This window comes from Fragaria vesca, linkage group LG5, assembly GCF_000184155.1.
Source record: "Fragaria vesca subsp. vesca linkage group LG5, FraVesHawaii_1.0, whole genome shotgun sequence".
Classification (NCBI taxonomy): domain Eukaryota; kingdom Viridiplantae; phylum Streptophyta; class Magnoliopsida; order Rosales; family Rosaceae; genus Fragaria; species Fragaria vesca.
In genome coordinates this window covers 1309441-1334606 of record NC_020495.1, presented here as the reverse complement: position 1 = coordinate 1334606, position 25166 = coordinate 1309441, and the positions used below count along the sequence as shown (strand labels likewise).

The following is a 25166-nucleotide window of genomic DNA, read 5'->3' as shown; positions in this document are numbered from 1 at the left end:
TTTTCAATGGATATTTCTCTGGGAATGGAACGTGAGTTTATTTATGTGTACGTCTGTTTTTGAGTATTGCTGTCTTCTTTTTTTTCTTTTATGGTTTTTTTTGTTCCATCCATCTCAGCCCTGCTGCACCTACTTATTAAGTGATGGTATTTTACGACGTAATCTCTGAGGAGTTTCCATAGTTGCTTTGCGTAATGTGTGACTTAATATGTTTGCTCAGCTTCAGATGAAAGTCTGGGACTGTTTTCACTTGGATCACAGTTGTTTCATGTACTTGAGGACTCTGTGCATGTTTGTTTCCTAGTACTAACTAGGACTGTGTTAAATAAGGAGTCCAAGTTGGCTAATCCTTTGTTTGGTGTCAATAGGTACTAAAATAAATGGGCTTAAGTTGGACCTGTGTTTTCATTTGTCCTCCTTAGGGGTCTTAGCGTGGGTACTCCATTCTGACACCCCTTGCCAACACCATCTCTCTCCTCCTTCCTCTCTCACTTGCTCTCCCAAGATAAGATTGATTTCAGCTCTTCTGATCTTCCTCCTCCTCATCAATTTCTTTATCTCTCAAGGCTCTTGGTTTTCTGCGAATTACAACGATTATTTCCTGGTTGATAAATAGGAAGCATGAAGAGATTGATACAAGAAATTATCATGAAGTTGAAAATTAGTCCAGTGCACCACTAAACATGGCTCAGTATTAGTATAAATTAAGGCAGTCTACATGAGTCTAGTACAGTGTTGAAAATTGAGGTGTAATGCAAACGTGCACTATTATAGATAGGAAGGAAAGCTTGGGGACGTCGGAACGATTCTGCTTAGAGAAATCTCTGCATCAAAATCAGATGTGCTGCTAATAGTTCTGTAAATTATGAACTGATGAGGTTCGATTTCTTGGTGAGCTATCCTATAAAGAATGCAAATTGTAAGCAATGACATTGCTTTCTCACAGGAAGAGATAGTCCCTCAGTTTGTTTTTTTCCCCCTTTAAAGTGGACCAACCAACTGGCGCAGGCACAGTCCAACTAGGTTCCGCCTAGCCAGCCTAAGTCTCCGCCTAGCCCAATTCTCCTTACCTTTTTTTATTTTTATTTTTTGAAACGATTCTCCATAACCTCAGTCTCAGTTATCACACACCTTCGTCCTTTGTATTTCTTCGTTTCTAAGCAACCAAATACGGTAAACCGGTTCAGACTTCAGATCACTGAAGCGAGAAATGGGTCCACTATTTCAGGTACTTGCTCTTTGTTTCTGAGTTCTTTACTCGTTTGTATATCTAGGATTCATGAACTTTAATTCTTATGAGTTTGTGTTAAAGTAATAAACTTTTAGAAATATTCTGACAAAGATACAAATTCTGAGAAGAAAGTTATGCCCTTTACAATATGGTGATAGATTTCCTGAGGAATTTGTGTTGAATTGTTTCATAGGAGTGAAAATTAATGTCTCCAGTTTGATGGTGAGGATAGTCATCCAAAGATCATAACTTTTTACAAGTTAAGCCACAGAATTCACATTGATGGCTTCAAATTTAATGCATCACAAAGTAAGAATTGAAGATAGGATCAGTGGGATGCCAGATGCAGTTCTTTGCCACATTCTCTCCTCCCTTTTCACCACAGAGGCTGTAAAGACCAGTGTTTTATCTCATAGATGGAAGAATGTCTGGGCTTCTGTTCCTGTTCTAGATTTAGATGAGGAAGAATATGATGCGGATATGAATCAGCCATTATATAACCCGGAGGATTGTTTTGCACAGTTTGTGAATCGTGTGCTTATGTTTCGTTGCTCGGGAGACATTCATAGGTTCCGTCTTTCCACTAATGGTATGGATGATGTTTCTCTTATCTATGCTTGGATTTCCACTGCCATTAGGCGTAATGTTGTGGAGTTTGATCTTACTGTCCAAAGAAGTACAGTGCCACCTTTTGAGATCCCCAAAAGCCTTTTCATGTGTAGCACATTGGTCCGTTTCAAGTTGTGGCTGCATAGAGGTATTAGGGTCATGATTCCTACTAGTTCAAATTGTTTCCCGAGCCTCAAGTTCCTTCATGTTACAGTTCATTTTCCTGATTCTGACTCAATGGAGAAGCTCTTTTCTCGTTTACCTGTGCTTGAAGAGCTGATTATAGATGGAAACTTTGTAGAGTCAACAACTTCCAATCTTGATATATCTGCACCCAAACTAAAGAGACTACAAACTGAGCTCAGAGTCTTTAAGCATGATATGCATTTTGCTAACTTTGTAAATTATGTGTGCCAAATTTTCGTTAATGTTGATGCTCCAAATCTTGAAGAGTTAGATATCTGCTTTGATCCTCTGGTGAGCTTTTCTTTGAAGAATGCCAAATGTCTACGCAAAGCCAAGATAGATTTCTTTTATGTGGAAGAGCTGAAAAAGCATGATTATTTCCTTGGCCTTGCTGATCGCATACATCAGATTTTTGCAGGAATCTATGATGCTAAGTACCTGACAGTAAAAGCTCCATTGTTGGCGGTAAGTATGCTACTTTTCTTGTGGTGGTTAATAGCTTTTTTCCTCCATGTGCTGGAACTTCCCATAGAATGTTAACTATATGAATCTACATCAACGTTATGACAAGGATGTGTTTAGTTTTGCTATTTGTTGACTGACCTGTTTAGTTCATCATATCTATAGGCCCTTGACATTGGACATCAATATCTTCTGCCTACGTTTAATAATTTGAACTACTTGGAGCTACAGCTTCATACTTGTCGATGTTTGCAATCGCTGGCAACTGTGCTCAAGATATCACCACATTTGGAGCAACTGAAGATATTACTGAAAAGGAAACATATGTATGCCAATGTAAGTATATCCGGAACTACCCTTACATGATACCTGTGTAATTTAGAAAGATTTCATTTTAACTCATTTCTAGGAGAATAACTATTCTGATGATGTCGATGAGGATGAGGTTGAACCGGAATGGGATGCACCAGAGACGGTGCCTGTTTGTTTGATTTCACACCTCAAGACTATTTGCCTATGGGATTTCAAGGGGTGTCCAGATGACATGGAAGTCGCCAAGTACTTGGTGCAGCATGGCAAGGCTTTGAATAGGGTGACTATTCATACTCCCTTTTGTGAAAACAAAGAGATGAAGTCACAGTCTGCTACTGCCTTATGGTCGAATGTTTCAAAGTTTCCAAGGGGTTCCAAGACATGTGAGATTGAATTTCAGACAATCATTTGATACAGATTGTCAAGTGTTTTAATTTCGGTCTTCCTGATTTCTAACTTGTCAGTTCCCAAGGGGTTAAAGACGATCATTTTCAATGGATGTTTCTCTGGGATGGAACATGAGTTTATTTATGTGCATGTCTATTTTTAAGTATTGCTATCTTCTATTTCCTTTTGTGGTTTATTTTCTTCTGTCCGTCTCAGCCCTGGCTGCTCCTACTTATTTAACCAATTAGCTCCACTTCTCATACGTCATAACCATTCAGGTACTTCTGTTTTCGAAATCTTTTCTACCTTAACTCTTTTGTTAGTCCTCTGTTTTTCGTTAGGAACAAGAACTAAAAGAGAGGAGAATACTGAGTATGAGAAAATCGATCATATATGCAACCTCGAAAAATCACACCACAAACCCTTGCAGCAGGAACCTAGATGGATTGAGATTATGAACATAGCTTGTTATTGGCAATGTCGATCTGGGCCGTAATGGGCTTCTACGGGCTACGGGTCCACCACTTAAAACCATAAAAAAGACCCGAGTAATAAGCAGAACGAGGAATCATAATCTCAAGAGTCAGTTATCACAAACAACTGAAGTTTGTTGTTGTTGCTTTGTATGTCTTTGTTTCTGAGCAACCAAACACGGCAAACCAGTTCAGAGCACTGAAGCGAGAACTGGGTCCACTACTTCAGGTACTTGCTCTATGTTTCTGAGTTCTTTACTCGTTTGTACATCTAGGATTCATGAACTTTAATTCTTATGAGTTTGTGTTAAAGTAATCAACTTTTAGAAAAATTCTGACAAAGAAATACAAATTCTAAGAAGAAAGTTATGTTCTTTACAATGGTGATAGATTTTCTGAGGAATTCGTGTTAAATTGTTTCCTAGGAGTGAAAATCAATGTCTCCAGTTTGATGGTGGGGGTGATCATCCAAAGATCATAACTTTTCTCAGTTTATGCCACAGAATTCACATTGTTGTATTTGGGTTTTTGCCAGAGAAGTTCACATCATAAATGGCTTCAAGTTTAGTGCATCACAAAGGAAGAACTGAAGATAGGATCAGTGGGATGCCAGATGCAGTTCTTTGCCACATTCTCTCCTTCCTTTTCACCAGAGAGGCTGTACAGACCAGTGTTTTGTCTCATAGATGGAAGAATGTGTGGGCTTCTGTTCCCGTTCTAGATTTAGATGAGGAAGAACATGATACGCATATATATCCCGAAGATAACCCGGATTGGTTTGCACAGTTTGTGACTCGTGTGCTTTTGTTTCGTTGCTCGGGAGACATTCATAGGTTCCGTCTTTTCACTAAGGGGATGGATGATGTTTCTCTTGTTTATGCTTGGATTTCCACTGCCATTAGGCGTAATGTTGTGGAGCTTGATCTTACTGTCAGCACACTTTCAGACCCATGTTTTGAGATCCCCAAAAGCCTTTTCATGTGCAGCACATTGGTCCATTTCAAGTTGTGGCTGCATGAAAATATTAGGGTCATGACTCCTACTAGTTCAAATTGTTTCCCGAGCCTCAAGTTCCTTCATGTTACAGTTCGTTGTCCTGATTCTGACTCAATGGAGAAGCTCTTTTCTCGTTTACCTGTGCTTGAAGAGCTGATTATAGATGGAGAGCTTATATACACAACAGCTTTCAATCTTGACATATCTGCACCCAAACTGAAGAGACTACAAATTGAGCTAAATGTCCGTAAGTATGGTATGAATTTTGCTGCTAATGACTTTGTATGCCAAATTTTCGTTAATGTTGATGCTCCAAATCTTGAAGAGATAGATATCTGCTTTGATGCTCTGGTGAGCTTTTCTTTGAAGAACGCCAAATGTCTACACAAAGCGAATATAGGATTCTTTTGTGTGCAAGAGCTTAAGAAGCATGATCGTTTCCTTGGCCTAGCTGATCGCATACGTCAGATTTTCGCTGGAATTTGTGATGCTAAGTACCTGACAGTTAATACTCCACTTCTGACGGTAAGTATGCTACTTGTTCATGCAGTGTTTGACACCCTTTTTGTCTATGTGCTGGAATTTCTCAAATGAATGTGACCTGATGATGACAAGGAACTGTTTGGTTTTGCTATTGTTGACTGACCTATTTACTTCATCATATCTATAGGCCCTTGACGTTGGACATCAACATCTTCTGCCTATGTTTAATAATTTGAACTACTTGGAACTACAGCTTCATACTTGTCGAAGTCTGCAATCACTGGCAACTGTGCTCAAAATATCTCCACATTTGGTGCATCTGAAGATATCACGGAATAGGAAACAGATGTATGCCAATGTCGATGAGGGTGAGCTTGAACCTGGATGGGACGAACCAGAGTCTGTGCCTGTTTGTTTGATTTCACACCTCAAGACTATTTGCCTATGGGATTTTCAGGGGTGTCCAGATGACATGGAAGTTGCAATGTACTTGGTGAAGCATGGCAAGGCGTTGAATAAGGTGACTATTTCTAATCACTTCTGTCAAGACAAAGAGATCGAGATACAGTCTCCTATTGCCTTGTGGTCGAAATTTTCAAAGTTCCCCAGGGGTTCCAAGACTTGTAAAATTCAATTTCAGACAATCATTTGATACAGATTGTTCTTTTGGGAAGATAACCTTGTATGCACTCTTGTGCATGTAACTATGCAAGTGTTTTAATTTCTGTCTTCTTGTTTGCTAACTATCAAGTTTCCCAGTGTCCGTGTATGTATTCTTTTTGCTGACTTGGATCAAAGTTTGTTTTCTTTACAGAACATACAAGTCCTACAATAACCACAGATAACACCGTTCTCAAGTTTGTCAACTAAGAAATAAACAATTTCATCAAAATGTCATTAAGAGCTCATTGTTGAAATTTGGACATGCTTCATGGATAAAACAGACAAAAGACAAGTTCTTTGAAGATGCCATGAGGAACAGATGAGCGACATGTCGTCTACTCCCTTCCTCGGTCCTTTCTGTGTTCCTCAGCAACCAAACTCCGCAGACCATTTTAGTGCACTGAAACCAGAACTGCCCAATTAGCTCCACTTGTCATAATCATTCAGGTACCTTGTTCGAAATCTTTTATACTCTTTACTCTTACGTTGGTCCTCTTCTTTACTTTAACTAACAAGAAAGTCCAGTACTTTGCAAGAAAATTAGAATCTTGAAACTATTTCTTACCAATATGCTTCTTAAGTTAAACCATTGTAGTTACATTGTTGTAATTGGGTTTTCACCAGAGGCCACATTTTATGTTACAGAGTGGTTTCACATGGTGAAAAATGTCTTTAAGATCAAAGCTTCAAAAATTAAGAATTGAAGATAGGATTAGTGGGTTGCCAGATGCTATTCTTTGCCATATACTTTCCTTGTGTACAACCAGAGAGGCTGTGCAGACCAGTGTTTTATCTCACAGATGGAAGAATGTGTGGTCTTCTGTTCCCATTCTTGATTTGGATGAACAAAAGTATCACATGGATTATGTTAATCGTACTTTACCATCCCCACTAAGATATGTGGCAAGTAGTTTTGCACAGTTTGTGAATGGTCTACTTTCGTTACGTAGCCCCATAAACATTCATAGATTCCATCTCAAGACTACTATGACGTCTGATGCTTCTCTTATTTATGATTGGATTTCCACTGCTGTAAAGCAGAATGTTGTGGAACTTGATCTTTGTGTGGAGACACCTACAGAGCCACATTTTGAGATTCCGAGAAGCCTTTTCTTGTGTAACACATTGGTGAGTTTGAAGCTGTTGCTGTCTCAAGATGTTAGTGCTGTAACTCCCGGCGCAACATGCTTTCCTTGTCTTAAGTTCCTCCATGTTACAGTTTGGTGTCCTGATTCGGGCTCGATGGAGAAGCTCTTTTCTTGCTGCCCTGCACTTGAACATTTGATTTTAGATGGACAACTTGACGATGTGTCGGCTTATAATATAAATATCTCTGGACCTAAGCTGAAAAGGCTGCAGATTAGCTTCATTGTGCATAAGTTTGATACAAGATCTAGTAATGTTGTGAGTTATGATTGCCGAATATTTGTTAGTGCTGATGCTCCAAATCTTGAAGAGTTGGATATCTACTATGACTTGCTGGTGAGCTATTCTGTGAAGGATGCCAAATATCTGAGGAAAGCCAAGATAGATTTCTTAGATGTGGATGAGCTTCACAACCTTCATTGTTTCCTTGGCCTTGCTGGTCGTGTGCGCAGGCTCGTTGCAGGAATTGTTAATGTTAAATATCTGTCAGTTTCAGCTGCAATCTTGGGGGTTAGTATGCTCTATTTAATTCTGTGCTGCAATTTCTCAATGGAATGCTTTATGATGACATTGAAATCTCTAATTCATCCTTTCTTGATAGAATGCTAACTTACTTCATCATTTCTGTAGGTTCTTGACATTAGAGATCATCATCTTCTGTCTACTTTAAATGATTTGAAGCACTTGGAGCTACAAGTTCAAACATGTTACTGTTTGCAGTCACTTCCAACTTTGCTCAACCTATCACCGAATTTGGAACATCTTGAGTTTGAAAATGTAGGTATATCTGGAATGATCTCTATGCCAAATTTTATTGGTATATACAATTTCAAAAGCTTTAAGATTCACTGACATACTTTAAACGTATTTAGAACACCAAGTTTTGTGCTGATGACAATGAGGACGAGTTTGTTCACGGATGGGATGCACCAGAGTTGGTGCCTGTTTGTTTGTTTTCACACCTCAAGACTATATGCCTACGGGAGCTCAAGGGGTGTCCAAAGGAGATGGAAATGGCAAAGTACTTGGTGAAGCACGGCAAGGCTTTGAATAAGGTGACTATTTGTACTCGCTTTTGTGATGAAAAAGAGAAAAAGTTATTGCCTCCTATTGCCACCTTATGCTTGGAAGTTTCAAAGTTCCCTAGGGGTTCAAGGACTTGTGAAATTGATTTCCAGACTTTTACCTAGATCCTTGTTGTGGGAACATATGAGACTCCTTAGTGAAGCATGGAAAGGTGACTGATTATACACAGCTTTTGCGACAACGAAGAGATGAAGTTACAGGCTCTTGTTGCCATGCCACCTTATGATCAGAACAAAGTGGAATTCAAAAACTTGTGAAGTTGAATTTGTTTGACAATAGTTCACATAGATCCTCTTTTTGGGTATAGATCATGATATGTGCACTTGCATAAGAAACTAAACTGTTCTGTTTCGGTTTTTTAACTGTTATTCATTGGAGTTTCCGTGAAGATGTTTTAGTCTAATTCATTCTCTCAAGTTTATTGCGACTTGTGTTTTGATTTCTAGCTTACTAAATTGTGGTGGAAATATGATCCCTGAAACGTTTGTTGTTTAGGGGACAAGGCACCATACCCTCGTTCTATGGTTTAGCCACTTCTAAGCTAATTGATGGTGCTTGGAATAGCTGAGAAGTGGCCAAAAGGTTTTGCAGGTTAAAACCAAACATCGAAGTGTTCTTGGCACTCAATGATCAAGGGTTCTTAGCTATAAATACCACTGAAGAAGCAAAAGCACATACAGTATGGCCCATAAAGGATTCCCCTTTTTCATTATTTCAAATTTACTAGTTTTTGATCGATCATTTTTCTAAATTCAGTAGATGTTCTTCAAATTACACGAAAAAAAGTGTAGCTTGTTAATGAAATGAACCAACATTAATCTAAAGATGATGCAAAACATTAAGTTTAACAAGTTGGTAGTGACTATTGAAAGGTGAATGTCATGTGGGGTTTAGCTTTTGAAAACATATCTTTCTCTTTCTGATTGTACCAACTAATTCAACAAAATCATGCACTTTGTTGACTGACCACGCTAATCACTCACTGATTGATTTGTTTATAAGGTTGAAAGTCCATGACTGAGCTAATAGGCTTTGTCTCAGAGCAGTTTAATAAGCACAGCAAAACTGAGCAGCCTGCAGCAGGCAGCTCATTCATACAACTACCCACCAAAGGCGATCACATTCACATCAGAATCAGAAGAAGAAAAACGACCTCTTTTACACCATTCAGCTCCATGTCCTTTTCCCCATCTGGAGCAATTTGTGACTTCATAAGTTCATATCATTTTCCAAGAAATTTTAAAGTGTATAATCTGTAATACAGACAAGAGAAACCAGTATATAATGCGTTATGAAATAAACAAAGTTTTCCAGCTTCAATATGCTTGATGCTTCTTCAATTTCTTTAGTTAATCATTTTCCAGATTGGTTTGTCCTTCTAGACCAGCCCAAAAAGAACAGCATATTTGTTTTTGGCTCCTACCACACACATTATAATTCTTTCTGGACAAAAGAAACTCAGCATTTGAAGCACCCTAATTCAATAATGGTCCCCATTAGATTTAGCAAATACTTATGTTGAATTTTATCATGAAGTTTGTTTTATGAATAGTAATCCATATTATCAGGATCTGCTAAATGAATGTGCCGAAAATGATAAACAAAATCATGATACAATCAAATTCGACTTTTATACAATAATGTAACAAACTTTCAATAAATAATTTACGCGTTTTAGTTGATATAAAACCGACCGTTATTTGTCAGCAATCTAATTTTTTGACTACAATATCACTAAACAACAAATTTTTATAAGTATCATCCTCTAATACAAATTTACACTAAAATTCTTTAGTGATCTGTAGCAAGTACATAGCACCAGTGCACTGCAAACTACTATCTCATATTTGCAAGTCTAGGTCAATTTAGGAGAAGAAAACAAAGAAGAAAGAAGAGAAAACCAGAGAGGGGGAGGAGAGAGATAGAGAGATGAGAGGGGCTCTATGCCCCAGGAAAGGGCAGTGTGATAAGGACATGTAAGTTTGGTACTTTGGTGGGTCACAGACTGTCTTTCCCATTGTATTAGTCCTTTCCTTTCAATATGGTCAGATACTTACAGCCACCCCACCTCTCACTTAAAATTACAATAAAGAAAGAGAAAAGGTCTCTACTCTCTCTCTCTTACATTACTAGTTCACACTCTCTCACCCTTCCCTTTAATTCAAAAGCTCAAATTTTCAATTCATTTTTCCTCCCCAACCCCTCTTCCTCTACTTCTCTCCTCTCCTCTCCTCTCCTCCCTTGTCCTTTCCTCCCCTCCCTTTCCCCTTTTCCACCTTCCTCTCTGCATTTCCTGTCAAAACCCTAGATTTCAAATCTAGGGTTTTGTTCTTATTTCACACCTGCTACCTTTCAATCCTAGCTCCCCTGTTACTACCTCAGCTTCTGATTCTTCTGCATTTTACTTTTCCTCTTCTGGGTCTCTGTGGGTGCCTCTGTTCCAGCTCTGACTTCACTTTGTTTCTCTTGTTTTCTTGCTAAAGATCAAATTTTTACTTGGGTTTTTAGATTCTTCTCAACTTGAAGCAAAACCCTTCTAGAATCCCAGTTCTAGGAGCTCACTGGGTTACTCTATCTTGAAGATTTGGGGCTAAAGTTCTGATCTTTACCCCCTCTTTTTGATTTTGAGATTTCCAAAATTGGGGAGAAGCTTTAAAGGTTTAAGCTTTCTTGGTAAATGCATGGATGGGAGAGAAGCCATGGCCATCTCTGGTGCTCAAGCTTCCTACTACATCCATAGGGGAGGCCATGGTGGGTCTTCACCTGGATCACAGATTGCTGGGTTGCATGCACCACCTGGGTTCAGACCCAACAACAACGCTACCTTTCAGCAAGCTCAGTCTAATGTGAGAGCCACCTCTGTGGGATCAACATTCTCAGCAGAGCCTTCTAGACCCAATTATCCTCATGGCATTAGCATGAGTGGTTCTCCTGGAGCTCCTTCGAGTGAGCCTGTGAAGAAGAAACGAGGGAGGCCCCGGAAATATGGGCCTGGTCTTGGTTCCGGTCAGGGTCAGGGTCCTGATGCCCCGGTTTCGCTGGCATTGTCTCCATTGTCTTCAACTCCTAATCCTACTCCAGGATCAACCTCACCGACCCCGAAAAGAAACAGGGGAAGGCCACCTGGGACCGGCAGGAAACAACAGTTGGCTAATCTTGGTAAAGTTCTGTGCAACATCTAATTCCATTTTTGTGTACAACTTGATTTTATGGTGGTGGCTTTTGTTTTAGTTTACTAGATTTAGTGGGATAGCTAGCGGGGGACCAAGGGCTTGTTAGCATTGATTAGTTTCTTATAAATCTTATTCAATTATGGCTTCTATAATTGGTGGTTAATTCATGCACTTCTGTTAATCAACTGTTCTCCTTTTGCTAAATGACATCAATTGTATTAGCTGAAACATTACCAAATATACATAAGCTGTGAACTGCATTCCATGCAGAAACGAAGTCATGGCTTAGATCTTGGAATTTGTGTAGTCTGTGACACTTTTTTTTTTTAACTTCTCTTCTGTCAAGTTATCTGTATTAGTTATTTGAAGATCCTCAAGCTCAATCATTTACTTTTTGGTTATGGAACAACGTCTTTATCCCTGTTTGTTTTTGCATGTACTTAGTAGTTTGTATGTTGAACTGTTTTTGTAGGGGAATGGATGAACAGTTCGGCTGGACAGGCTTTTGCACCCCATGTTATCACCATCGAAGCTGGAGAGGTTTGCCTGTTAGTTTAAATATTACAAAGATGCCTAATTCTATCCCCTAAAATAAGGTGCACAAATGTGATGTTCTGCTCAAGAATGAACTGCTCCGCTATTTTGCATTTGATAGTTCAAGACATAAGAGGTGGCATTGTTTTGTTGTTGTTTTCTGATGCCTAAGGAAGTGAAAACAGATTGGTAGCCGAACATTTTCAATGATCATGCTTTACCAGCCCTGATTTTTTTACCTGACATAACTAACTAGAAGTTGTAGTCCATATAGTTCTTAGTTCTTACAACATTTTTGGGGAATTTCTGGATCAGAATATCTTCGGTAAACGGGAATGCTGCTGTTAAAATTCTGTATGATGCCTGACCAGTTATATTCAAACCTCCATAGATATTGTTATAAGTCCAGGGTTGGTCTATAAAACTAAAACAAGACCTTAGCATTTGAACCTCCATATAAATGGGAATTGTGCAAGGACTTGTCAGTCTAAATGCCTGCAGAAAGTTAAAACACACATTAGACCAATTTATATGCAAGTACACAAATTTCAGCATCCTGCTTATTTACATGTGTATGTCAGCAGCTCTTTATAGAGTCCTTTTGTTGAATAGTTTTGACTGATTTTTCGATGTTAATAGACTTAGTAGCAACATTTGTTCTTGTGCTCTTAATAAAAGTAATTCTTGTTCTTTTTTTTGTAGGACATTGTAGCAAAATTGTTGTTATTTTCACAACAGAGGCCTAGGGCACTGTGTGTCTTGTCAGGAAATGGAACAGTATCTTCAGTAGCACTGCGTCAGCCTGCATCAACTGGTGTCAGTGTCACATATGAGGTTGAAGCACTCAACTCTGTCTTAACTCCATCTTACTTGCCTTTCCTTCTTTGTTAGACTTTGAAGATTTCGAGAATTTCCATTCCAAAATTAGCATATAAAGCTGTATTTTCTTCTTTGTCTTTGCAAAGCATTTGTTGTTGGTACCGTAGTTTAGTCTGTGTAACATTGCATCTTATGTGGTTGCAAAGAGCTGTCGAGGCTGGTTGTGTCAAGTCTGTGGCTGGTTACAGTTTAGCACATTTGAAATTGGTTTGTCTTCATAATTTGAACATTTGTTTAGTTTTACAAGATCAGTAGAAAAATAACCATGTACCATATATATACTGCAAGAAGAGCAGTGTTATACACATTGAAAAGGGCCACCACTAGAATCAGAACTAATCATACATACTATTGCAAAGAGACAAAAAGGAAGGGTATTAGGCAGGGAATCTATCCATGTTTAGAAAATGAAAGGAAAAGTAACTCTAGAGTTGCCTGAGGTTTGGGTTTTAAGTTATGATGGGTTTGGAGTGATTTATTGGGTGGGCGCTTGGAATATTATATTGTACGTAGGCCACTTTAGTCAAAGATTGCAATTACCATCTTTGTGAGGGCTGTACTTCCATGCTTGGAATAGATAGTGCAAAGACTGGTTCAAGAGGTGTCAGCACCAGAGAGTAGTGTAATGTGCTCTGAACATATGTTTTTCTGGTAGAGAAGACCAGTAATATATGTGATAATGAGAAAACCATGTAGAATGACTGGTTTGGATCAATTGAAGCGTGAGCAAACAAATCTAGGCATACAATTGGAGCAGAACAAATCATATGTTGTCAAAAGTTGTGAAGTTTTTGAATCAAGTGCTAGTGCTGGTAGTACCTGTTGTTGTAATAAGATTTGATTGCATTGCTGTACTATTTGTTCAGGGAAATACTTGGTTGTTTGTCTGTGGTGGTCAAACAAAAATAAAAATCATTGAGGGCTGTTGCCTGTTTATTTAACAGCTTGATAGTGACAATTCTTCGTAGTCTAAATTTTTCCAAAGACTCAACTGTAGAAATGGATTTGCAGGGTCGTTTCCAGATATTATGCTTGTCAGGTTCTTACTTGGTTGCGGAGGATGGTGGCCCGCGCGATCGAACAGGGGGCATAAGTGTTTCCCTTTCTAGTTCTGATGGTCATGTCATTGGTGGTGCTGTGGCTATGCTTATTGCAGCCTCTCCAGTGCAGGTAGCTTGTTCATTGTCTAGTTTTAGAGCTGATGATAAGTTTTGTACACATACTGGCAAGTACATGTGATGTGAAATGTGATGTGTGTAAAATGGGTATGTTTGGTTGATAACTTATATGATTGAAAAACAGTCGACTAGGAAATCTTGAATTCTAATGGTATGTGGAGGTGCATCTGGTGATAGTGCAGAGGGTCTAATCCATGTTTTTCACAGGTTGTGCTTTGCAGTTTTGTATATGGTAGCTCCAACAAGATCAAGAGCAAGCCGCTGCCTGGCCCCAATAATGGGGAGAGTTCTGAGCCTCAGCACAGTGAGAAACTACCTTCACCGACAACAGCTCCATCTACTCAAAATTATGCTCCATCCACAGCAGGTATATGGCCTGGTGGGCGGCTAGTTGATGCAAGAAATGCTCACACTGGTATTGACTTGACTCGCGGATGAAGATAATGCTGCAACAGACACATGCACCAGTTTTGTATATATGTGTTGTTGTAAATCAACTGAATCTCTGAGAATTGTAACATTACAACTCTTGTTCACCCACTAGTGGGTAACAAGTCTGTGCTAACATAATCTGTAGCAAAAGCTATGATCCCGAGGGTTATTTTAGCAACATTACGAACTCATTGAGGAAGTTTCAGTTAGTGTGAGGTCCAAGTAGTGTGGCGATTAAGACACTCATCTCATCTGTAGCAAAGAAATTCTTTCAGCCTTTTGGTTGAAACTTCATATGAAATCAAAAATGCTTATGCAGTAGTTCTCAATCCAGAATGATGATTGCTGAATGAGGTTTCTTCTCAGATGTCTTGAACAACTTATATTCTGCTTATGCGTAGTTAAAGAAGAATGGCTGAAAACCCCTCTTCCTGTTGTTGCACTTGTCTCAATTTGGTTCCTTTTGTTTGGAAGCTGTATCACATTGGTGAACATCTGTTTTAACTGAGTGTCTGAAATATAACTCTTTTCTGACCTTTTCCCCTATACAAGTAACCTTTTAAAAGAATCTCTGAAGTTTAGTTTAGTCATGTTAAACTTTCAAAAATATATAGGGAACCCTCTTTGTGTACACAGCAGTGAGGGCAGATTTTTCTGCAGAAACTGGGGCAAATGTTCAGTTAGAGCAGAACATTGCTCTGCTTGAGTGGAGCAAATTTGTGGGTAAGCCATAGGCATAGGCATGACGGTATACTATGTGTATGATCACATAGTTAACAACACGCCGTTATATTTACACAGATTACACTCATTACAGCATACTAAAGGATAAAAGGAACACTGGTGGACAACATGATTCTTCATGAAAATCTCTCTTTGATAGATGTGTATGTACCTAGTCCACCCATAGTCACACTGATAACCATAATACATCCAATTATTGCAACTTCCACGGTACACTTCCGGTATAGTCTGAATATCTTCAGGTAACATATACATGGAACCAACATGGACATAGTGACACAAAGAATGGCTCCAACTAGTGCCAACAGTGTGTCAAAATATGGAAAAGCTATGGCCAATACCACTGTGCTCACTAATAGCAGTGTTCTGATGAACATGAAAATGAACATGTTATTCCAATCTTTCGGCAAGCTGTTTTCAATGGCATTTGTTATAGGTGTCATTATGAGTGCAAACTTGATGATTGGGATCGCTAGAGTGGTGTATATTGCTACTTTTGATATTATTTTACCTGTAGGCAGGTTCATTATCACTTGAGGTTGAGCATCATCACCAAACATTAAGTAGCCAAGAACAGCTAGAACTATGTAGTTCATAGTGCAGATGGAAAAAATGATGAACAGAATCTGCACACGCAACGGTTATAAATCAGGAATTGAGTACTCAAACAGTCAAACTCAAACTAACTGGTAACAAAAGGTAATTTGGTAGAAGTTGCATACCTTGTAGAATTGGTTTTTATGTCTCATAGAGGAGTATACGGAGGGAGTGACGCAATGAACTCCATAGCAAAATGCAAACAAACTAAGAGAGGTAGGAAGTCCAGTCGGATCAAACATCTTCCCTCTTTTAGAGAACCCTACTCCATCGACACCAACACAAACAATCGACACGACAATGGTAATGGCAGATACAAATCCCCACATTGAGACGTAGGCAAGAAACCGTAGGTGTTTCAACCACATTGTAGGTAATATAATGATCCCCACAACCATTGTAAAAAATGGTTTTCCCCCTATGTGATGTCCACCTAGATTGATCCCAGCTTGTGGGAAAAACCTTTCTAAATTATCAGCTTCCATTATCAGGAATCCTATTGGGATTAGGTAAAGCTCTAGATACTGGAAAATGGACACGAATATTCTGCCTTTAGACCCGAATGCATGGAAACCAACATCAGGATAGGTCTTCATTGATGCATCGGTGTCCAAGCATCTGGTGAGCAAGATCCCAGCATAGCAACTTATCATTCCAATAACTATAAGAAAAGGAAGGCTTGACCAACCAGTCCTCGAAACTGCGTAAGGGGTTGTAATGAGCCCGAGTCCTAGAATTCAAATTGGATAATCTTAAGCATATATTACAAGCGAGAAATTAATCAAACAGAAATGGAGGAATAATCAAAATAAGAACCTGTCAGGCCATTGATCATGTTGAAGCAAGTTTTGAGGAAGCTTGTTCCTTTAGCATCATGGACTTCTGTTAGCTGTTCTTCCAACATTGTAAAAAAAATTGATATCTCTAGATGAATAGCTAGTAGCTTGTTATATCTTCAATTAGGTCATGTTGCACTTCTTTTCTTTTTGGGGTTACCTATCCAGGATCTAAGTTTCACTAGCTACTTCCCCTAAAGAATAGGAACTTTCAAGTAGTGTGACCAGGAAAGTAGGATCGATCCTAGCTAGCTGCTGTGTGTCAAGCAGATTTATCAGCTGATGTGGAGATTGAGATATCAGCTGCTATGTATCAAAATGGTCAAGGTTGTTGAGAACTTGAGATTTAGTCAAATTTGGTTTGAGCATCAAACTTGAATTCAATCGTAAATGAGTTGAGAACTATTTACAGTAGTAAAAAAGAGCTACATGAAAATGTTTGTGAGTGGAACTTAGGCCCTCCAACCTACAACCACCACCTCGAGTTGGTAAGAGCCTAGGTATCGAACCCTTACTTAGATTCAAAATTCGCCGATATTGATTGAAGTTAAATACCGATTTATTCTTAATGGCCAGAGAGGCTAAAACGTTTTGATCGACATGATCTTCCGGCATATATTAGGTTAAAAATAAACAAAAAAGTTAAAAAACCAAGGTTCTTTGGTGTTGCCTACTGCATCACATTTGGGCCAACGAAAAGTTGGGTTCAAAAGGCAGACCCGTTGGTGGGCTTTATGTTAATCATGAATTCATGATCAATAAAGCTTAACATGTTCGATAAAGCTTGTTGAGAACCCTAGCAGACAAATTTTGGTGCGTATAATCCTCCATGGAACCAATGTCTTGCAAGTCATCAATGGCTAACTGGTCTGATCTTCCTCAGGAGCTTGTTGTGTGTATCTCCCGAAAAATAGATTCGATGCAAGACTTCGTCATTTTTGGCGCAGTTTGTAAACCATGGAGTTCTGCCGCCACCAAAGAAAACTTTACTCCTGGATTAACACATCAAGTTCCACTATGCTTCCAGGTATAAAGGACAATAGTAATCCTATTCCCGGCCAGTGTTACAACCTCAGAAAAGGTAAGGTTTCTAGGTTTAATATACCAAAGACCATCACTCAACGTCGTCAATTAAAGCCCTTTTGTATGTCTTCTCTTGGATGGTTCATCACTGCATCATCTAGACATTTGAGTACTTCTGATTCGAGACATATTTATCTGTTGCATCCTTTCAAACATGAAGAAATTGTGCTACCAACCTTTGAATTTGGGTCTCTACGTAAGTTTGTGTTATCATGTAGTCCTTCTCTGACATCAGATTACACAGTCATGGTTTCTACTGATCACGGGGGAGAGTTCGCTTTCTGGAGACCCAAGGACAAGGAATGGAATTTTATATCATCAAAACTAGATACATGGGATTGGGATTCAGATAGGCGATCTTATGATATAGCTTATTACAGAGGACAATTTTATATCGTCGACTCCGATGGCCGTGTGTTGGTTTTTGACATTGATGACCCGGAGGATGCAACAGCAAATAAGGTGGCTGTTTCAGAGAGTCCAACATGGAGGAGTAGATATAGTGTAAATCAACTGTACCTGGTAGAATCAGGTGGTGCCTTACTGTTGGTTTTAAGGCTTGAACACACTTGTCAAAATGGGTTTAGGGTTTTTGAGGTGCCACTTAGTAGTGGGAACTGGTTGGAAGCGGAGGAGGTAAAGAACTTGGGGAACCGAGCCTTGTTTCTAAGTTTGAGAAATTCTTCCTTCTCCATAGAGGTCTCAGGCTCTTCTGGTTGCAAGGCCAATTGCATATACTTTGCAAGACATCGGAGTAGTAAATCTACTCGGACTCATTTTGAGCTGGGAGTTTTTAGTATGGAAGATAGGGAAGTCCAACCATTCATACCGAACTCATGTCACGTTCAGAAACCATATGTATGGACTCAGCCAACTTTCTGAGCAAGACATGATATATCAGATGCTATGTCCTCAAAAAACATTTACTAGTCTCTTTCAATGTTAGGTATTTATTTTTCAGTTGAATCAAAATTCTATGGACCATGATGATTTCTAGACTTCTTCCGATTAACATGCATAATATATGCCATGAGTGTGAGTATAGTCGACAGGGGAATGAGGTTTCCTTTTGAAATGTTGCAACAAACCAAGCAGAATTTCAAGATTTGAATCTAGATTATATCTACTGAACTATTTTACCACACTAGCAGATATGATCATCATCAAACATCCACACAAGAAATAAACATGTTTCTTCAGTTGGAGGAACTGATAGGAACGACTGTGCTTAATCCAATATTAACTAGTCTTGGAGACACAAAGCAAGCTTTTTAATTTTATTTTTTCCTTTCATACACAAAAGCGATATGCATACTGCTTAACTGTGCTGTGACCCGTTGAAGCCTTCATATTTCAGCATTCATGAGACTCCTAACAGCTTCTTTATGCCATGCTGCAGAAAAAGTACGATATTAAAAGGTTATGTTGCAGACATGAAAAACTCTACTCTCATAATTGATATACCACACTAAACAGCAACGCAACACAATAAATTAAAAATCGGGAACCAGACATCTTGTTTTTACCTCAAGACTAAGGGTGGCAGTTGTAGGATAATAGCGATCAGCAACTTTCCCATCTCTGTCGACTAGAAATTTGGAAAAGTTCCACTGAATATCGTCTTTAAAGAAACCCCAGTTGCCCGACTTCAAGAATTTGTACAGTGGAGCAGAGTTATCACCATTTACTTCAATCTAACAAAATAACAAACGAGGTTCAAATTATAAACCACATCTCACATTAATTATGACCATGAACTCGTGAAGCTATTAGATTCTAGTTGAAATAAACAGAGGAACAGCAGGTACAAACTTTCTAAACTTGCAATAGCTCAAAAGGAATTACAAGTAAGTAGTCATTTACTACTACTATTCCACTTGATTTAACCTAAAACTTATAAACAGAGCTATGCTCTAAATGACGGAAATGAGTGTTGCATGCTTCCACATCATTTACAGAAACAATAATGAGCTTGTGGTCGGAAAACCTTTTGACGACAGGCAGAAAATTGTAACAGTTTTGAGTAACGGGATAGTTAATGCTACAACATTTTCAGGATCTACCTTGTCAAATATCGGAAATTCTGATTTGAAACGAGTGCAGACAAACTCTTCAATCTCTTCATTACTTCCCGGTTCCTGTCCAGCAAACTGATTGCAAGGAAATGCCAGTATCTCAAATCCTGCATCAACCCACAGTAAATCAAACAAAAGAAAAAAATAGTGAAAAGGGTTGGATTCAGAACTTCTGAACTAGATATAATACATTTGAAAAGGTCATTTCTGATTTACACCCAGATCACTGTGTTTCTCTAATAAAGTAAGACTGTTCCATATGCAAAAGCAGCAAAACAATGAAAATTTATATGAAAATGAAACAAGCAGCAGATCTGCACATTCTAGAGAGAGGAAGTAATCAAGAAACATAACCCACATGACAAATATAAAAAACTTGATGATGTCAGCTTAACAATAAACTTCCTAAACTGGTTACTACATTACAGTTTCCAATGGTTCTCAAAATGATAGGTATGAAAGAACAATAGTAGTGTTTAAAATTTACACCTTGATCTTTATACTTTTCATATAGTTGATTCAGCTCTGTGTAGTTTGAGTTTGTCAGTCCACTGCAGTAAATCAGCGGAAAACGAAGTGAAAAGATAATAACTTTTCTATTTCATTAAAGAAGAAAAAAATTTGAGAAGCACGGATATGAAGATACCATTTGGAAGCAACATTGACAATGAGCAGAACTTTTCCCTTGTAGACGCTAAGATCCACATCATTCCCCTTAGCATCCTGCACTAACATTCAAATTAATATCCATCCGAGGAGCAACAAAATTTGATAAAGGAACATCAATTTCTCAACTCAATCCAACCTCCCACATAGATTCAACAGAAACCAAACATTCCCTTCACATTCCAATCACAATTTCTAAATGTTCCAATTTCAGGAACTCAGTGGATCAAAACAGTTGTATATCGTCTAAGTAATTGTTGAACATTTGGTAAACTAAGTAGAGTATCTTCATTGATTGAGGGTGCCTAGTGAGAATATAGTTCAAACAGTTTTCACCCCAGAAACTTTCAATTATGCTTCTTTCTTGACAATCGACTAGACCAAGGAACAGAAAATCTCAAACATGTCAAAAAGGAAGCCCATCATTCAAAGTTTTAATCTTAGACAAGTATTTCCAGAGAAAAGTTTATAATCAGCACAATCCCGCAGTCAAAACTATCCACCTACTAAAGAATCACATTTTGAAGAACATTTGAAGACCCAGGTCCTTTATAACATAGCATAAACTAGATGAAACATAGGATTACCTTGACAGTGAAGTCGTAGATCGTCTTTGTGGCCTCAGAGGTTGCCATCCTATTTTCTGGGTTGAACTCTGGAGTAGAATAAGACAATAAGTGACAGAATCAGCAAACATATAATAAGCGGCTCTTAGGAACATGGAGAAAATTCTCATTTGACTTTGAAAATGACGTCTAGGTCCTTGACATTTCTCCTAATTTACTAGAATTTTTTTTTTTTTTTTTTTCCGAAATAGAGCTGGTGCAGCTGCTCTCAGGTCTAGATTACAATATACATCAAGAAAATAATTATGTATCAAATACCAAACAGGCAAACACCGATTAACAAAGAGTGCACGATTGCCTACTCACTAACCTATTTTTCTAGTTAATTGTTTCATTGCATAAATTTTGATGTATCGTAATGATCTAAGACTAGTTCTGATGGATGCAAATTCTATGCTCTGATGCTTCAATTCATTTAGAGCACTTTCTTGTGCTCCCTGTACCAGGTATGATCTAAGTAAGACTTGTAGTCTGAAAGAATGCTGCCTTGCTACTAGGACCGATTTCATCCAGTGAAAAGGTAGTGTAATTTCAAGAGTCTGAATTTCGACTAAATCAAATCATACATTACAAATGGTTTTGCTCAGTTTGATATGACATGTACAGTCGTACAGATACAACCTTAATGTCTCTTTCAAACGGCACAAAAACTCAAAAGCAAGCCCTTCTTCCACTTCCTGGTACAAATAGCAAGCATAAATGCTCATATAGCCGATCTTTGCACTCATGAAACTCCCAACAGCTTCTTTATGTCGCACTGCAAAACAAGTTTGGTATGTAAAGGCGATCATTTTTCATCTATAGGTAGATTATCAAAATAAGATAAAACATCAGCATAACATTATCGAAATGAAGAACCAGACATCTGAGCTTTTACCTCAAGGCTAAGGGTGGCAGTTGTAGGGTAATACCGGTGAGCAACTATACCATCCTTGTCAACTAGAAACTTCGAAAAGTTCCATTGAATGTCATCTCCAAAGACTCCCCTTTTGCCCGACTTCAAGAACTTGTACAGTGGAGCAGCATTGTCACCGTTTACATCGATCTAACACATAAACAAGAGATGGTGAAAACATGAATAGCATCCAACAAGATGACAAAACTACATCAAAGCTATCACATGGCTGGAGGAAAGAAGACATGTCAATTACTAATTTGCAATACAGTTAATAGCTGGTCAATTAGCTAGCATAACTACTCGTCTACTCACTACTTTATATAGCATATTTGAAACCACTGAAACGAAATTTGTTAAAAAGAGAGTTCCTCAATGGATCAAAATGAGTAGATTTAAGTTTGTTGCCAAGCACAGATGGTAATGCACTTCCTCATCATTAGACAAAGACAATAGAGGAGCTTATGGTTGAAACCCCTTGTGTCTGCCTATAAGAAGAATAGAAGTGAAGTGTGGGAAAGTGGATGCAGCATAACTTTCAAAATTTACCTTGTCAAAAATTGGAAATTCTGATTTGAAACGAGTGCAGACAAAGTCTTCAATCTCTTTATTACTTCCTGGTTCCTCTTCACCAAACTGGTTGCATGGAAACGCCAGTATCTCCAAGCCTGCACCAACCAGTATAGCATACATAAAAGGCAAACAACCACAAAAGTAAATTTCAATGAACTTTTGTACTAGCCGTATGCATATGATGAGGGAAAACCGTCAGAGTTCTTGGTTTTCCGATATAAGTTAAGATTGTCAGTGTCATTTATGCAAAACAGTCAAATTTATAATACTAAACTTGTTCAAAACCTTGGTCTTTATATTGTTGATATAGTTGATTCAGCTCCGTGTAATTTGCATTGGTCAGTCCACTACAACAAATCAACACAAAAAGAAAACAGCAGTGAACAATAGAAGAAAGAAACAGCAAATGCGAGAATCGGCGTTGATGAGGTGAATACCATTTGGAAGCAACATTGACAATCAGTAGAACTTTTCCCTTGTACACACTAAGATCCACATCATTCCCCTTAGCATCCTGCATTAACAAACAAACCAAATCAACCATCAAAGCGATTGCAAAATCAATCCATTGAATCTACAAAGAACACTTCTTCAACTCATTTTCCATTTTCCAACACAGACTTCAACAAAATCACAATTCCATTGATTTCTTACTCTCTCATCCTTCCAAACATGCAAACCAACCAGACTAAAAGATAAACTTCTAAATATGAGAATACCAACCAGAGTAAGATAAAAGCAATCAAATTTCTTCAATGATTTAGAAACATAGCATATTAAACACAATCAAATGTCATCAGAAATACCATCAACTTCCTAATTTATTCACATTTTCAATGAACATTTACAGACCCATCTAAAATTTATAGCAGAAACTGATTGAATACAAACCTTTAAGCTTTTTACCTTAACAGTGAAGTCATAAATTGTCTTGGGGGTCTCAGTAGGTTGAGTCGCCATGATCGTACTATCTTGCTCTAAACAGAGAAGTACGAGGAAACTGAAACTGGGAGGCCGAGAGAAGTAGCCTCTTTGACTTTCCAGTTACTATCCAGGCTGAGAAGCCCATTTGCCACACGGCCCAAACCAATCCACTGTTATTCGTTTGTGTAGTTTGTGCATTTCACATGTGTCGATGTATGAGAGAACATCTTCAGTACACGACGTGTATCTCACTACTAGAAAAAAGCACTTAGGAGACGGAATTATTTAGTCTCCTAAGTGACAGATTTCGTCTCCTAAGTACTTAGGAGACGGAACGTCCGTCGGCTAAGTGTGGTGATGTAGACACTTAGGCGACGGAACCTAAAATTCTGTCTCTTAAGTGGTTCTTAGGAGCCGTCTCCTAAGAACTTAGGCGACGGATTTTATTTTATAATAAAGAAAAATTATCCACTTAGGAGACGGAATAGTTGAATTCCGTCGCTAAAGGCTGAAAAAAAAATTAAAAACTCCACCGCAGGTTTTTTATCTACTCACTCTGACCGCCTCAAATACCACCACCACCGCAGGTTTCAGAAGTCACAACTAAATGTCTTGAACTTCTTCTCATCCTGCATATAAGTAGTAAAAACTTATATTTATAAACTGCATATGGAAAAAATAAAGTTTACTGTCCCCCAGTAAACTTCTACTGGGGATCAGTAAACTTGCAAAAAATAACTCCCTTTCAATTTCAGGGCCACAACACACAACAGATACCAATTTTTACCCTAATAAACAACTTTATTGGCCCCTAGTGAACCCAGTAGAAGTTTACTAGGGACAATAAACTTCTACTGAGGATCAATAAAATTCAATACAATATCTCCCTTTCAATTTTATGCCAATTATACACAACAAATACCCATTCTTACCCTAATAAACAAATTCATTGCCCCCTAGTATACCCAATGGAAGTTTACTGCCCCCCAGTAAATTTTTACTGGGGGGCAGTAAACTTCAATAGAGTAAGTATCTCCCTTTCAATTTTATGCCAACAATCTTCCCCAAATATACCACCACCAGCACCACCACCGTACCAAATAACCACCATGCCATCACCATCATACCAATCACATCCTAACCAAAATTAAAATCAAATTAAACAAAAACACATTGACACGACCCACCCCAAATTTCACCCTGAAACTCGGAATAAGTCGTACGGGGACCACCTCCAAGGAAAATTTACTGAAAAGATTGGTAAAACCTCCCTTGAAAATGGATAACCCTAACTCGAAAATTTCAAATTTACACTCTTACTACAACACGTCCATACTTCACATAAAAATCCAGCTAATAAAAGCAAATATTATCCTTCAGAAATTCTAAACATCAAATCATCAAGCTGAGCACACCACCGAAATAATAAACAATAATCCCAAAGTATCCAGAACTACTAGACTCTAACAGAAGCAGAAAAACACGAGTATGTTGAACAGGTAACCTACTGATGAAAACTGGCAGAAATGCGGGTGACTATGCCTCGCCTCCTACTAGATCCAACCCGAACTCTGCAGACTGGGCATTTTTAAAACGAAGGACCTAGAGGAAAAACATTTAATAACGTTAGAGTGAGTGGACAAAAATAAATTAATAAATAAAATATTTATGTTTCCCCAAATTAATTTCTAAGGAAAAATCGAATGCATGCCGCAAGCAAGAAAACTTTTATCTCATAAAATATCGAGCCTCTCATACTCTATAATATATGTATGTATTCACACACGTTCATACTCCCTATATAAATTCATGGGTCTATATAGGGCTACTACGCTCGCGTCCAACGTTCATGTCACGTCTTAATGCGATGCTACACTACGCCATTAAGGTGGACAGACGGGTGTATAAATATGTGTC

General features: G+C 38.4%; 8 protein-coding genes across 8 annotated transcripts; 5 read left to right on the top strand and 3 right to left on the bottom strand.

Annotated features, from left to right (window-relative positions):
* The first annotated feature begins 1513 nt into the window (after positions 1-1513).
* On the top strand, positions 1514-3212 carry LOC101307594 (F-box/FBD/LRR-repeat protein At1g16930-like). Its single transcript, XM_004300737.1, has 3 exons — positions 1514-2491; positions 2654-2824; positions 2898-3212. Exons 1-3 carry the CDS (start codon positions 1514-1516, stop codon positions 3210-3212), a joined length of 1464 nt encoding a protein of 487 aa, XP_004300785.1.
* A 643-nt stretch (positions 3213-3855) lies between these two features.
* LOC101307309 (F-box/FBD/LRR-repeat protein At4g00160-like) lies at positions 3856-5791 on the top strand. Its single transcript, XM_004300736.1, has 4 exons — positions 3856-3889; positions 4086-4114; positions 4196-5181; positions 5327-5791. The coding sequence occupies exons 3-4, from the start codon at positions 4213-4215 to the stop codon at positions 5789-5791; spliced, it is 1434 nt and encodes a 477-aa protein (XP_004300784.1). The 5' UTR covers positions 3856-3889; positions 4086-4114; positions 4196-4212.
* A 279-nt stretch (positions 5792-6070) lies between these two features.
* Positions 6071-8138, top strand: LOC101307019 (F-box/LRR-repeat protein At3g58980-like). Its single transcript, XM_004300735.1, has 4 exons — positions 6071-6249; positions 6844-7458; positions 7579-7725; positions 7821-8138. Exons 2-4 carry the CDS (start codon positions 7045-7047, stop codon positions 8136-8138), a joined length of 879 nt encoding a protein of 292 aa, XP_004300783.1. The 5' UTR covers positions 6071-6249; positions 6844-7044.
* Positions 8139-10343: 2205 nt separating this feature from the next.
* On the top strand, positions 10344-14562 carry LOC101291722. The gene is made up of 5 exons (XM_004298701.1): positions 10344-11193; positions 11680-11747; positions 12444-12575; positions 13632-13790; positions 14006-14562. Exons 1-5 carry the CDS (start codon positions 10716-10718, stop codon positions 14234-14236), a joined length of 1068 nt encoding a protein of 355 aa, XP_004298749.1. The 5' UTR covers positions 10344-10715; the 3' UTR covers positions 14237-14562.
* A 528-nt stretch (positions 14563-15090) lies between these two features.
* On the bottom strand, positions 15091-16475 carry LOC101306727 (vacuolar amino acid transporter 1-like). Its single transcript, XM_004300734.1, has 3 exons — positions 16388-16475; positions 15697-16301; positions 15091-15600 (listed from the first exon to the last, which is right to left on the bottom strand). The coding sequence occupies exons 1-3, from the start codon at positions 16473-16475 to the stop codon at positions 15091-15093; spliced, it is 1203 nt and encodes a 400-aa protein (XP_004300782.1).
* Positions 16476-17736: 1261 nt separating this feature from the next.
* LOC101306435 lies at positions 17737-18372 on the top strand. Its single transcript, XM_004300733.1, has one exon. It carries the CDS (start codon positions 17737-17739, stop codon positions 18370-18372), a length of 636 nt encoding a protein of 211 aa, XP_004300781.1.
* A 218-nt stretch (positions 18373-18590) lies between these two features.
* Positions 18591-20903, bottom strand: LOC101299296 (probable phospholipid hydroperoxide glutathione peroxidase 6, mitochondrial-like). The gene is made up of 6 exons (XM_004298728.1): positions 20819-20903; positions 20212-20288; positions 20055-20116; positions 19554-19672; positions 19017-19184; positions 18591-18883 (listed from the first exon to the last, which is right to left on the bottom strand). Exons 1-6 carry the CDS (start codon positions 20864-20866, stop codon positions 18851-18853), a joined length of 507 nt encoding a protein of 168 aa, XP_004298776.1. The 5' UTR covers positions 20867-20903; the 3' UTR covers positions 18591-18850.
* Positions 20904-21379: 476 nt separating this feature from the next.
* Positions 21380-23312, bottom strand: LOC101298998 (probable phospholipid hydroperoxide glutathione peroxidase-like). The gene is made up of 6 exons (XM_004298727.1): positions 23232-23312; positions 22763-22839; positions 22611-22672; positions 22302-22420; positions 21735-21902; positions 21380-21614 (listed from the first exon to the last, which is right to left on the bottom strand). The coding sequence occupies exons 1-6, from the start codon at positions 23283-23285 to the stop codon at positions 21582-21584; spliced, it is 513 nt and encodes a 170-aa protein (XP_004298775.1). The 5' UTR covers positions 23286-23312; the 3' UTR covers positions 21380-21581.
* Positions 23313-25166: the final 1854 nt, after the last annotated feature.